At 54.2% G+C, this 14,795-nt stretch overlaps 1 protein-coding gene across 1 annotated transcript; it reads left to right on the plus strand.

The window, feature by feature from the left end:
- The first annotated feature begins 7,478 nt into the window (after window positions 1-7,478).
- LOC137300318 (peptidyl-prolyl cis-trans isomerase G-like) lies at window positions 7,479-14,436 on the plus strand. Its single transcript, XM_067969404.1, has 2 exons — window positions 7,479-7,580; window positions 12,246-14,436. The coding sequence occupies exons 1-2, from the start codon at window positions 7,479-7,481 to the stop codon at window positions 13,290-13,292; spliced, it is 1,149 nt and encodes a 382-aa protein (XP_067825505.1). The 3' UTR covers window positions 13,293-14,436.
- Window positions 14,437-14,795: the final 359 nt, after the last annotated feature.

The following is a 14,795-nucleotide window of genomic DNA, read 5'->3' on the forward strand; positions in this document are numbered from 1 at the left end:
ACGAGCGCAGCCAGATGGAGAGGGCGGTTGGATTCCATGCCATGGCCGGCTTCCCACGGGTGCAGGGTGTAATCGACTGCACCCACATCGCAATACGGGCACCTCCGCATGAGCCAGGGCTGTTCATCAACAGGAAGGGGTATCACTCCATGAACGCCCAGCTCATCTGTGACCACCGCCAGAGATTCCTACACGTGTGCGCCAGATACCCCGGCAGCTGCCACGATGCCTTCGTCCTCAGGGAGTCCGCCGTCCCGCCCATCCTGCAGGCACCCAACATCGGCAACGGCTGGCTCCTCGGCGACAAGGGGTATCCCCTACACACGTGGCTCATGACACCTCTGAGGAACCCCATCACCGAGCCGGAGCGTCGGTACAATGACAGCCACACTGCTACCAGGTCTACAATTGAGCAGACCATAGGGCTTCTCAAGATGCGCTTCAGGTGCCTTGATCGTTCTGGGGGAGCGCTCCAATACACACCATTCAGAGTGGGACGAATCATAGTTGTCTGCTGTGCCCTGCACAACATGGCCCAACAGAGAGGGGTGCCGCTGGAGGAGGCCCCATCCACACCCGCCACACACATTGAGGAAGGCGAGGGCGAGGAGGAGGAGGAGGATGAGGAGGAGGAGGAGGCGGAGGAGGAGGAGGCGGAGGCGGCGGCGGAGGAGGCGGCGGAGGAGGAGGAGGCGGAGGCGGAGGCGGCGGAGGAGGAGGAGGAGGCGGAGGCGGAGGAGGCGGAGGAGGCGGAGGCGGAGGAGGCGGAGGCGGAGGAGGCGGAGGAGGAGGAGGAGGCGGAGGAGGAGGAGGAGGAGGAGGAGGAGGCGGAGGAGGAGGAGGAGGAGGAGGAGGAGGCGGAGGAGGCGGAGGAGGCGGAGGAGGAGGAGGAGGAGGCGGAGGAGGAGGACGCGCCAGAGGATGTTGGACGACCCATGCGCCGAGCCGCGACTCACCGGGATGGTCGCCGGGCCAGGGAGGCACTCATACGTCAACGGTTCTCCTAGAGTCAGACACTGCGAGGCGCTCGCATCTCCTCACCTGCACATGCGAGCGGCCATACCAGCCCCCTCCACTGAAGAGTGCTGCCAGTAATCCTGCACCCACAGCAGTGTGCCCAATGGGTGGCAGGAGGTGTTCGCCATCATGATGGCCTCCACGGAACGCACCTATTGCACAAGCCGCGGAAGAATGGACGAGAGGTGGCAGGAGTGGTGAGAATAGACTATTTAATATCTCGAATGTGACATTATATAAGAAAAAAAGTACGAAATAATAAACACCCTGGTGTATTCCCTTTGTGATTATAAGGCCTTTGCAATTCTTTTCCGGGAACCCCTACGTGGTGCTACCCCTGTGGCTCCAGCAGAGGTAGTGGCAGGTTGCTCGTCTTCTTGCCTTGACCAGGTAGATGCTTTTGGCGGACGGCCCCTGGGTTTCGGTGCCCGTGACGGCACCTCCACAGACTGCTCCTCCTGCACCGGGGCAGGGGCAGACTCGGCCACCTGGAGAGGAGGCACCATTGCGGGTACTGGTTGAGAGGTGGGCGACGGGTGGGACGTGGGGGCGCCTTGAGAGGCGTCCCCGCTTCCATGTCCCCGGTCACCATCATCCCTCTCTTGGCCTCGGCCCACATCACCCCTTCCACCCTGCTGGACGGCAGTTTGGATGGCATGTGTGAGGCCTTGCAAGGCCACCCCTAGTGTATCCCTCAGCCTGTTGATGGCGTCGGAATGTTGCTCACCCTGAATCCGTACAGACGTTGTAAGGGCCTGCAAGGACTCGAAGTGGAGCTGTGCGTGACGCTCGAGGGAGGCCAGCCTGTCCTCCACCGCAGACAGTCCCGCACCTACCCGCGACACTGTGTCGCCGGTACCCTCCTGTGCCTGCGCCACCAATGCCCACATGCAGGAGGTGGACTCCTCCGTCACCTGCGCAATTGTGGACAATGCGCGCGGCACCTCTGCCAGCACCTCAGCAATTATCTGGTGGCCCTCGACGACTCTCCTTTTCACTGGTGGCCCCCTGGGTTCAGCATCTGGGTCCGGCTGAGCAGAGCCTGGAGATGAGTGCTCCCTCCGTCGCGGACCCTCCGCGGCTGCCCCTGCCACCAGGGTCTGCTCATGCTCACTCGTGCGCGGTGACTCACCAAGTGCTACCCCAACTAGTTGGCGAGGGGGACCCACCGAGGTGCGTGTCTCTGCGCTGGTGGATGGTTGGCTCTGATGTGACGATGCACCCTCAGAGACCGCCATGTCCTCTGAGGAATCGCCCTCCACGATCGCTTCACCCAAAGACGGACCTGCAAGAGAACAGAGGACACTTTGAGGCATGTGGACCAACTTGACAGTGCGCCTGATGGCAGGTGATGAGACGGTAACTCGCGATCATGGGTGTTGAGTGTCAGCTTTCCCTTACCGGCCGTTTCGGCAGCGACACACTCGCGATCGGCCACCGACAGACAATGTCGCGTGCGGGCGAGGTCGAGCGCCTCCACCTCTGCGTCGGTGAGCTCCACCACTTGCGGCGGCCCACCTCCGGTGCGTGCCCTTTCCCTATTGTTCTTGCTTCCCTTCTCCTGTGAAGGCAAAACACAGATGTGTGAGTGGGTGCGTCTTGCATCGTGAGACGCATCGAGCATCGGTGTGGTTGGGTTGAGCGTGGCGCGGAACGGATGGGAGGAAGCGTGGGCCACGTGCCCATCCCATTGCATGGGGATTGGGGTGTGTGGTAGTGTTCGGGTGGGGTCAGGGACGGTGGGTACTTGCGTGCACAGCGAGGATGGTGAATGAGTGGCTGTGAGGATTGCTGATGGAGCGCAGTGGTGGCTGTGCAGGAGGGGGTTGTGATCTGCTTGGCGTGATGGTGGGGACGGGATGTGGGAGGGTGCGTTGGTGTACTCACCTTGCCAGACCTAGTCAGGTCATTGAAGCGCTTGCGGCACTGCTCCCAAGTCCTTGGGGTGTTGCCCCTGCTGCTCACCTCCGCCGCCACCTCTGCCCATGCCTTCCTGGTTGCGGCGGCAGGGAACTTGCGTCCATCTTCTGGGAAGAGTGTTTCCCTCCTCCTCCTCACGCCCTCCAGCATCAGCTGCAGTGCCAGGTCTGAAAAACGGGGCGCAGCCTTTCCCCTTTGCTGAGCCATCGTCTCAAACCGCTTGCTTGTAGCAGGAGGGGCTTTGGGAGACTGCCCCTTTAACTGGAGCTCCCACATCGCGTCGACGGTACTGCGCATGCGCAGCCGGCCGGCACGCAGCTGGGGAGCGCAGAACCCGGAAGCAGGGCTTAATCGGTCCAATTATCCCGCGATCGCGTGGGGGACGCACACGATTAGCCGTCCGCGTTTTCCACGCTCCCGGAGGACCACCCGCTGGGAACCCGCAGGCCTGCTAAATTCGAGCCCTTTGTGTCCTCATTGCGACTTGCTTTTCCACCTATCTCTGTATCATCAGCAAATTTGGCCACAAGACACTCTGTTCCTTCATCCAAGTCATTGATATATATTGTAAATAGTTGAGGCCCCAGCACTGATCCCTGCAGCGCCCCACTAGTTACAGATTGCCATTTTGAAAATGACTCTTTTATCGCGACTCTTTGTTTTCTGTTAGTAAGCCAATCCTCTATCCATGCCAGTATATTACCCCCAACACCATGAGCTCTTATCTTGTGCAGTAATCTTTTATGTGGCACCTTATCGAATGCCTTTTGGAAATCCAAATATACTGCATCCATTGGTTCCCCTTTATCCACCCTGCCCGTTACTTCCTCAAAGAACTCTAATAAATTTGTCACACACGATTTCCCCTTCATAAAACCATGTTGACTCTCCTTGATTGTATTATGAGTCTCCAAATGTCCTGCTACTACTTCCTTAATAATGGAGTCTAGCATTTTCCCAATGACAGATGTTAGGCTAACTGGTCTATAGTTACCAGCTTTCTGTCTCACTCCCTTGAATAGGGGTGTTACGTTTGCGGTTTTCCAATCCGCTGGGACCTTTCCAGAATCTAGTGAATTCTGGAAGATGACAACCAATGCATCCACTATCTCTGTAGCCACTTCCTTTACGACCCTCGGATGCAAGCCATCAGGTCCAGGGGACATGTCAGCCTTTAGACCCATTAGTTTACCTCGTACTTTTTCTCCAGTGATAGTGATTGTTTTTAGTTCCTCCCTCCCCTTTGCCCCTTGATTTTCTACTATTATTGGTATATTATTAGTGTCTTCTACTGTGAAGACAGACGTTATACCCCCCGCCCATTACACCCCTCTGCCCCTTATACCCCCCGCCCGTTATACCCCCCACACATTATAATCCCCGCCCATTGCACCCCTCTGCCCGTTATACCCCCCACACATTATAAACCCCGCCCATTACACCCCTCTGCCCCTTATACCCCTCTGCCCATTACACCCCTCTGCCCCTTATACCCCCCGCCCATTACACCCCTCTGCCCCTTATACCCCTCTGCCCATTACACCCCTCTGCCCCTTATACCCCCCGCCCGTTATACCCCCCACACATTATAAACCCCACCCATTACACCCCTCTGCCCGTTACACCCCTCTGCCCCTTATACCCCCCACTCGTTATACACCCCACCCAATATACCCCCCCGCCCGTTACACCCCCCACTCGTTATACACCCCGCCCAATATACCCCCCTGCCCGTTACACCCCCCACCCGTTATACACCCCACCCAATATACCCCCCACCTGTTACACCCCCCGCCCGTTATACACCCCGCCCAACATACCCCCCACCTGTTACACCCCCTGCCCGTTATACACCCCGCCCAACATACCCCCCACCTGTTACACCCCCCGCCCGTTATACACCCCGCCCAACATACCCCCCAACTGTTACACCCCCCGCCCATTATACACCCCGCCCAATACACCCCCCGCCCATTACACCCCCCCGCCCGTTATACACCCCGCCCAATACACCCCCGACCCTTTACACCCCCCCGCCCGTTATACACCCCGCCCAATATACCCGCGCCCATTATACACCCTGCCTGATCTTCCTTTCTGTTGAAGTCCATCGAAAGGATACTTGGACGGTTTCTACCATGGGTGGCTGATCCACAAAAGCCAGTTTTACTCCCGGGTGACAGGTTGATACCCCAATATCTCACATCTTTCCTCATGACTATAGTTTCCCCTCTCCCATAGCTTTAATGTCCTTTCTATAATAAGGCACACGGTCCTGTGGTACTGACCATTGTCTGGTATAAATTTATCAACACTTCTTTACTCCTGTACTCTGGGCCCCAATTATAAAACCCAAAATGTTGTTGCCTTTTTTTAAGGGTTTATCTACCTTATATTAAGAGACTCTCCAAAACATGCCGGACCTGTTTCTCAGCCCTGTGGAGCTGTGTGCTGGGGCAGTGTCTCCCTTCCGGTTGTGAAATTCAGTCTGGGAACTAGTTCCCCTAAAAATTCATTTAAACAGGGCTTGTAAGTGCTTTTAATACCGAGTCTTTCTTCCCTTCAGACAAAAGAACTTGCATTTATATAGTGCCTTTCACAACCTCAGAATGTCCTAAAGTGACTTACAGCCAATGAAGTACTTTTGAAGTGTCGTCACTGTTGAAATGTAGGAAACGCGGCAGCCAATTTGCACACAGCAAGATCCCACAAACAGCAATGAGATAAATGACCAAATAATCTGTTTCACTAATGTTGGTTGAGGGATAAATATTGGCCAGTACCCCGGGGAGAACTCTTCTTTGAATAGTTCCATGGGATCTTTTACATCCACATGGGAGGGCAGAGGGGGCCTTGGTTTAACATCTCGTCCGAAAGGCGACACCTCTGACAGTGCAGGACTCCCTCGGTGCTGCACTTGAGTGTCAGCCTTGACTGATATGCTAAATTCCCACAGTGGAGCTTGAACCCATGACCATTTAAGTCAGTGCCAGCACTCGGCCAAGCTGACACTGAGACGCTTATTAGAAAAATAGGCGTGTTGAGAATTGGGGTGCCCGAGGTCAAAGGCCATACTCACCACCAGCAGCAACCCATTGGCAGTGCCTCCAAAACTCACGCCCCGTCCCACTCCTAACCTGCCCACTCGAGCTGCAGGGGAGAAATGTTCCAAATGGAGGTAAGTGCAGAGCAAAGAGGAGGCCAGGGAGTTCAACAGAAAGAGAAATCGGAGTGAATCAGAGGGCTGATAACACAGCTATACCACCCTCTACAGGCAGGACCAGGTATCAGTGGAGAGTCTATGTCTGTCTATATTTATATATATATATATCTCCATATCTGTCTCTCTATTATCTATCTATCTATCAATATAAATACACACATACACACATAGATCACATTTATATTTTATACATTCGTGTATATACATGTACACACATATACTACATATGCACATTACTTTGAGAAATTTTTAGGGGCTTTGGTTGCTGTTTCAAATCTTATCCTCAAAGCTTTTCCCACCTCATTTCCTTCCTATCCCAGTTCTCTCCCGCGGGCACTGACTCATTCTGCGGTTGGGTTCCCTGGGTGACTGCCGTGTCCAGCTGCCCATTCTTGCCGTGTGAGCCCAGAGGGTGAGGGCTAGCAGTGTATGGGCCTGGGGCCTGGGGCCGAGCCTGACATGCCCTCTCCTGGTGCCCACACACATGCCTCCTCCGGCAGGGGTTATAGGGCAGTGACCAGGAGCAGGAATCCCAGCAGGATCTTCACCACATTCTCCCCATCCATGAAACATGTACAAAGACCCTCAGCACATGTCCACTACTATAGTTAGAGATTGCGTCCCTCCCACCACAGCCCAGTCACATCACTACCATTTATAAATATAACCATTCCTGCTGTCGCAGCCACTCCCAGCTGACATCACTCTCCAAACACAATAAACACATTTATAGCACCAAGGTGCTGAGCGGAGCCCGGCAACCTATCAAACAATACATTTAGATACAGGCATTTTGGGAGGGACATTTTTCTGTTCATCAAAGCGAAACATGTAAATGAACACTTTCCATTTCAGAAATGAGGGTCCCACCAAACACTCCCAGGACAGGTACAGCACGGATCAGATACAGAGTAAAGCTCCCTCTACACTGTCCCACCAAACACTCCCAGGGCAGGTACAGCACGGGTTAGATACAGAGTAAAGCTCTCTCTACACTGTCCCATCAAACACTCCCAGGGCAGGTACAGCACGGGTTAGATACAGAGTAAAGCTCCCTCTTCACTGTCCCATCAAACACTCCCGGGGCAGGTACAGCACGGGTTAGATACAGAGTAAAGCTCCCTCTTCACTGTCCCATCAAACACTCCCAGGGCAGGTACAGGGTTAGATACAGAGTAAAGCTCCCTCTTCACTGTCCCATCAAACACTCCCAGGGCAGGTACAGTAAAACGAGTGTCTCACTGTCAGCTGGTGATATCATCATTGCCCCATTGATTTTCCCAAAGACAATTTTCAGTTCTTCACTGTGGATAAACTCATGGCCCTAAACAGATGCCTGCCTCCTCAGGATGGGGGCCAGCCTGGCATGGTTAAGATGATCCAACTGGTGAAAGTGGAGGTGGGAGAGTTGGAACAATCTGTAAGTTCACCCAGAGTGATCACTGCTTGGTGATACAGCGACCCCTGGAGGTCAGCTTGTTTTCACAACTGGATGTAAATTGCTGCTTTGCTGTGGATTGGAGGCCAAATTTTGCAGGATAGCGATGAAATCATGACTGCTCCTGGGTGTTTTTTTTCCTCGAGTGGTTCTCTCTTCAGTTGAATTGCCTGTTAGAGATTGTGAAATTAATATCCATTTGAAAAGGAGCTGGGGAAGAGAGTGTAAACTGGCAACGTCCCCCTCGACAAACTCTACACGGAGAGATTGACCAGGCATGGGGCGGGGACCGAGCACACAGCGAGCAAGGAGATCGGCTCTCCTCAAATGCAAGAAGTACTCTACAAAGAACAATAAAATACTTGAAAGAAAGAGTAAAGGTTTTGGAGTAGTAGCTGTGGCTCACTGGGCAGCATGCTCGCTTCTGAACCAGAAGGTTTGTGGGTTCAATAATCCCACTCCAGAGACTTGAGCATAAAATCTAGGCTGACGTTTCAGTGCAGTACTGAGGGAGTGCTGCACTGTCGGAGGTGCCATCTTTCAGATGAGACGTTAAACCGAGGCCCTATCTGCCCTCTCAGGTGGATGTAAAAGATCCCAGGACAATATTCAAAGCAAGAGCAGGGCAGTTCTCCCTGGTGTCCTGACCAATATTTATCCCTTGAACAACATCAGTAAAACAGATTCTCTCATTGCTGTCTGTTTGTATCTGTCTATCCTCCCTTCCTTCTCTTAAGGTTCTTTCAATTAAAGTAATAATTATCCAGAATGGGTTGAGAGGGGATTACAGTCAGTCTGAAGCACTGCGGTGCAGGAAAAGAAGGTGCTGAGTTATTAGTGATACAGTGTTGGATTATTGGAGATACGGTTCTGTGCTGTTGATGATTCGGTGTTGGGTTATTGGTGATATGGTGCTCGGTTGTTGGTGATAATCATAGTATCACAGTAGGTACAGCACAGGAGGAGGCCATTCGGCCCATCGTGCTTGTGCCGGCTCTTTGAAAGAGCTATCCAATTAGTCCCATTTCCCTACTCTTTCCCCATGGCCCTGTAAATTTTTCCCCTTCAACTATTTATCCAATTCCCTTTTGAAAGTTATTATTGAATCTGCTTCCACCGCCCTTTCAGGCAGCGCATTCCAGATCATAACAACTCTCTGGGTAAACAAATGTTGCCTCCTGTCGCCTCTGGCTCTTTTTCCGATCACCTTAAATCTGTGTCCTCTGTCACTGGAAACAGTTTCTCCTTATTTACTCTGTCAAAACCGTTCATGATTTTGAACACCTCGATCAAATCTCCTCTTAACCTTCTCTGTTCCAAGGAGAACAATCCCAGCTTTTCCAGTCTCTCCACATAACTGAAGTCCCTCATCCCTGGAACTATTCTAGTAAATCTCATCTGCATCCTCTCTAAGGCCTTGACATCTTTCCTAAAGTGTGGTGCCCAGAATTGAACGCAATACTCCAGCTGAGGCTGAACCAGTGTTTTATAAAGGTTTAGTATAACTTCCTTGCTTTTGTACTCTATGCCTCTATTAATAAAGTCCAGGTCCCGTGTGCTTTTTTAACAGCCTTCTCAACTTGTCCTGCCACCTTCACAGATTCATGTATGTATCTGTTCCTGCACACCCTTTAAATTTTTACCATTTAGTTTATATTGCCTCTCCTCATTCTTCCTACCAAAATGCATCACTTCACACTTGTCTGCATTAAATTTCATCTGCCATGTGTCTGCCCAATTCACCAGTCTGTCTATGTCCTCCTGAAGTCTGTAACTATCCTCCACATTGTTTACCACATTTCTGAGTTTCGTGTCATCTACAAACTTTGAAATTATACCGTCTATACCCAAATCCAGGTTATTAATATATATCAAAAAGAGCAATGGTCCCAATACTGACCCCTGGGGAACACCACTGTACAATTCCCTCCAGTCTGAGAAACAACCGTTCACCACTACTCTCTGCTTTCTGTCCATTAGCCAATTTTGTATCCGTGCTGCCACTGTCCCTTTAATCCCATGGGCTTTCATTTTGCCAACAAGTCTATTATGTGGTACTTTGTCAAATGCCTTTTGAAAGTCCATCTACACAACATCAACTGCACTACCCTCATCAACCTGCTCCGTAACTTCATCAAGGAACTCAATCAAGTTAGTCAAACACAATTTTCCTTTGACAAATCCGTGCTGACTTTCATTTATTGCCCAGACTTTTCCAAGTGCCAATTTATTTTGTCCCACCACCGTTAGGCTGACTGGCCTGCAATTGCCGGGTTAACAACCTCCCCCCCCCCCCCCCCACCCTTTTCTTTGAACAGGGGTGTAACATTCGCAATGCTCCTGTCCTCTGGCACCACTCCCATATCTGAGGAGGATTGGAAGATTGTGGCCAGAGCCTCAGCAATTTCCCCCCTTACTCCCCTCAGTAACCTCGGATGCCTCCCATCCGAACCAGGTGATTTTTCTACTTGGAGTGTTGCCAACCTTTTAATTACCGCCTCTTTATCGATTTTTATCCTATCCAATATCGCTACCACCCCCTCCTTTACTGCTACAATGGCAGCATCCTCTTCTCTAGTGAAGACCGATGCGAAGTATTCATTTAGTATCTCAGCCATGCCCTCTGCCTCCACAAGAAGATCTCCTTTTTTGTCCCTAATTGGTCCGACCCTTCCTTATAAGACTTTTGGCTTCCCTTTTATGTTAGCCCCTAATCTATTCTCATACTCTCTCTTTGCCCCTCTTATTCCCTTTTTTAGATCTCCTCTGTACTTTCTGTATTTAGCTTGGTTCTCTACTGTATTATGAACTTTACATTTGTCATAAGCCTCCTTATCCTGTTTCATTTTAATCTCTATATCTTTAGTCATGCAGGGAGCTCTAGCTTTGGACGTCCTTCCTTTCCCCCTCATAAGGATGTGTCTACTCTGTACCTGAACCACCTCCTCCTTAAAGGCCTCTCATTGTTTGATTAATGTTTTGCCTTCCAATTTTTGATTCCAATCCATCTGGGCAAGATCCCTTTTTAACTCAGTGAAATTTGCCCTCCTCTAGTTAAGTATTTTTACGCTTGATTGTTCCTTGTCCTTTTCCATAATTATTCTAAACCATTATTATGATCACTGTTCCCCAAATGCTCTCCCACTGAAACAGGCTCCACTTGACCCACTTCATTCCCAGAACTAGATCCAGTACTGTTTCCTTCCTGGTTGGGCTGGAAATACACTGTTCCAGAAAGTTCTCTTGAACATATTTCAGGAATTCCTCCCCCTCTTTGCCCTTTACACTGTTACTATCCCAGTCTATGTTGGAATAATTGAAATCCCCCATTATCACTACTCTATAGTTCTTGCATCTCTCTGTAATTTGCCTGCAAATTTGCTCCTCTATCTCCTTCCCACTATTTGGTGACCTATAGAATACACCCAGTAGGGTAATAGCTCCTCTATTGATCCTTAATTCTAACCAATTAGATTCTGTCTTTGACCCCTGAACGACATCATCCCTTTCCAGTGCTATAATAGTTTCTTTGATCAATACTGCAACCCCTCCCCACCCCACCCCGCTTTCTTTCCTTCTCTATCTTTCCTGAATACCCTGTAGCCGGGAATATTAAGTTCCCAATCCTCCCTTTCTTTGAGCCAGGTCTCTGTTATTGCCACTATATCATAGTCCCATGTGGTGACCTGAGCCTGCAGCTCACCAACCTTATTTACCACACTACGTGCATTTACGCACATGCACTCCAAACCCATCTCAGACTGCCTCGCATTCGCCCCCAACAATAAGGTGCTGATTATTGGTGATATGGGGCTGGGTTGTTGGTGATACGGGGCTGGGTTGTTGGTGATACGGGGCTGGGTTGTTGGTGATACGGGGCTGGGTTGTTGGTGATACGGGGCTGGGTTGTTGGTGATACGGGGCTGGGTTGTTGGTGATACGGGGCTGGGTTGTTGGTGATACGGGGCTGGGTTGTTTAAAGACTTGGCAGAGCAAAAGATAAAAGGACAATTAGTGAACCCCATCATCACCTCTGACAACCAGGATCAATGTGAAGCAAGAAATCAACAGCTGCACCTTCCCATTCCCATTCCCACACCCATTCCCATTTCCACTCCCACACCCACTCCCATTCCCACACCCACTCCCATTCCCACACCCATTCCCACACCCATTCCCATTTCCACACCCACTCCCATTCCCATTCCCACTCCCATTCCCACACCCACTCCCATTCCCACACCCATTGCCACTCCCATTCCCATTTCCACACCCACTCCCACTCCCAGCTGGTGCAGGAGATGGAATTCCCTAATAGCAGGAACTGACAGGCAAATGGGAAAAAATCTCTAAAAAACGTTCACATGGAGAACGTGCAACTTTACACGGCCTTAAATACAGACACTATAGAGGCAGAAGTGAGAAATAAACTCAGCAATGGGGCTCTGACTGGGAGGGGGAGGTTTGACTGTCAATCACAGGTAAGGGGAGGGATTGAGACAGTTAGCACATGTCACCGCCCTCACACTGGATGAGAATATAAAAGGAATGGGGGAATCAGAGAGCAGACAGAATCGAACAGCTAAAGAAACAGAGAAATCAGCGAGAGAACGAATAAGACACGCAAGACAGCAGATATAGAGATAGCAGCTGGAGAGAGCAGACACAAGGACCAGCCGGAGAGAGCAGACACAAGGACCAGCTGGAGAGAGCAGACACAAAGACCAGCCGGAGAGAGCAGACACAAGGACCAGCTGGAGAGAGCAGACACAAAGACCAGCCGGAGAGAGCAGACACAAAGACCAGCCGGAGAGAGCAGACACAAAGACCAGCCGGAGAGAGCAGACACAAGGACCAGCCGGAGAGAGCAGACACAAGGACCAGCTGGAGAGAGCAGACACAAGGACCAGCTGGAGAGAGCAGACACAAAGACCAGCCGGAGAGAGCAGACACAAAGACCAGCTGGAGAGAGCAGACACAAAGACCAGCCGGAGAGAGCAGACACAAAGACCAGCTGGAGAGAGCAGACACAAAGACCAGCTGGAGAGAGCAGACACAAAGACCAGCCGGAGAGAGCAGACACAAGGACCAGCCGGAGAGAGCAGACACAAAGACCAGCCGGAGAGAGCAGACACAAAGACCAGCCGGAGAGAGCAGACACAAAGACCAGCCGGAGAGAGCAGGCATAGTGATACCAGACACAGACAGCAGACAGGGGCGGCAGGGACCCGAGTTGAGGAGCGGCTGCTCACCGCCATGTGTCCCCGCATTGCCGCCGGCCGCTGCGTGCCGCCCTCCCCGAAGAGGCAGCACCGAACTCAGGCCACGATCTTCACCTTCGACACGGAGTCGCTGAAGGCGGTGAGCCGGTGCCAGCCCAGCCGGAGCAGCAGGCGGCCCCGCCGGGTCCTGTACCCGGCCACCGTCAGGAGATACCTCCCTCCCCGGGAGAGGGACCGCACCAAGACCTGCCTCCTCCTCCTCTGCACCATCGTCGCCCTGCAGATCTACACCGAGCAACCGCCGGCCAAAGAGGGGGAGCCGGCCCGACCCGCACCCGCACCCGGGCTCCCCCGGGACCCGCCCGCACTCGGCCTCAACAGCAGCCGCGGGCCGGAGCCGGAGCGACCCCCGAGCCCCGGGTCCTGCGCCTACCTGGAGATCTTCATCGATGCAACTTCCCTGAGACTGTGAAACCCCCAGGGACCGGGGCCGGACCGGGAGAACCCGGGACCGGGACTGGAGAACCCGGGACCGGGACTGGAGAACCCGGGACCGGGACTGGAGAACCCGGGGCCGGACCTGGAGAACCCGGGACCGGGACTGGAGAACCCGGGGCCGGACCTGGAGAACCCGGGGCCGGACCTGGAGAACCCGGGGCCGGACCTGGAGAACCCGGGGCCGGACCTGGAGAACCCGGGGCCGGACCTGGAGAACCCGGGGCCGGACCTGGAGAACCCGGGGCCGGACCTGGAGAACCCGGGGCCGGACCTGGAGAACCCGGGGCCGGACCTGGAGAACCCGGGGCCGGACCTGGAGAACCCGGGGCCGGACCTGGAGAACCCGGGGCCGGACCTGGAGAACCCGGGGCCGGACCGGGAGAACCCGGGACCGGACCTGGAGAACCCGGGGCCGGACCGGGAGAACCCGGGACTGGACCTGGAGAACCCGGGGCCGGAGAACCCGGGACTGGACCTGGAGAACCCGGGACTGGAGAACCCGGACCGGGTGAAGCCGGGACCGGGCGGACTCGGGACAGTGAGCGATCCGCTTTGACCCTGTGCGCGCCGGACCGTGTTGGGTGGGAGCCGGAGTGAGGGGGATCGGATCGCCGGTGATGAACAGGCTGGAAAGGGGTGTGTGGGGAGCGGGAGCGGGTGGTGGTGCTGGGGGTCGCGGTACTTTGCCCGATTGGTACTGTGAATAAAACCGCTGCTGGATGAAAGGTGAACCCGGGGGCACAGAGCACTCACCCCCCCCCCCCCCGGGGGGGCACAGAGCACTCCCCCCCCCCCCCCGGGGGGGGCACAGAGCACTCCCCCCCCCGGGGGGGGCACAGAGCACTCCCCCCCCCGGGGGGGGCACAGAGCACTCCCCCCCCCGGGGGGGGCACAGAGCACTCCCCCCCCCGGGGGGGGCACAGAGCACTCCCCCCCCCGGGGGGGGCACAGAGCACTCCCCCCCCCGGGGGGGGCACAGAGCACTCCCCCCCCCGGGGGGGGCACAGAGCACTCCCCCCCCCGGGGGGGGCACAGAGCACTCCCCCCCCCGGGGGGGGCACAGAGCACTCCCCCCCCCGGGGGGGGCACAGAGCACTCCCCCCCCCGGGGGGGGCACAGAGCACTCCCCCCCCCCCCCCCCGGGGGGGGCACAGAGCACTCCCCCCCCCCCCCCCGGGGGGGGCACAGAGCACTCCCCCCCCCCCCCCCGGGGGGGGCACAGAGCACTCCCCCCCCCCCCCCCGGGGGGGGCACAGAGCACTCACCCCCCCCCCCCGCCACACATCCTTCTCTCGGTGACCGGACACTACAGCAGGAGATAACCCGGGGGGGTCAGGGTCGGCCGACAGATCCCCCACCGGGACCCCCCTGTTCATGACAGTAACGCCTCTCTGTATGTATTTATTTATTTATTTATTTAATATGTTTATTTAATATTTGGGACAAGGTATGTGTGAAACATACTGAATAAAGAGTG

The sequence above is a fragment of the Heptranchias perlo genome, chromosome 31 (assembly GCF_035084215.1).
Source record: "Heptranchias perlo isolate sHepPer1 chromosome 31, sHepPer1.hap1, whole genome shotgun sequence".
Taxonomy (NCBI): domain Eukaryota; kingdom Metazoa; phylum Chordata; class Chondrichthyes; order Hexanchiformes; family Hexanchidae; genus Heptranchias; species Heptranchias perlo.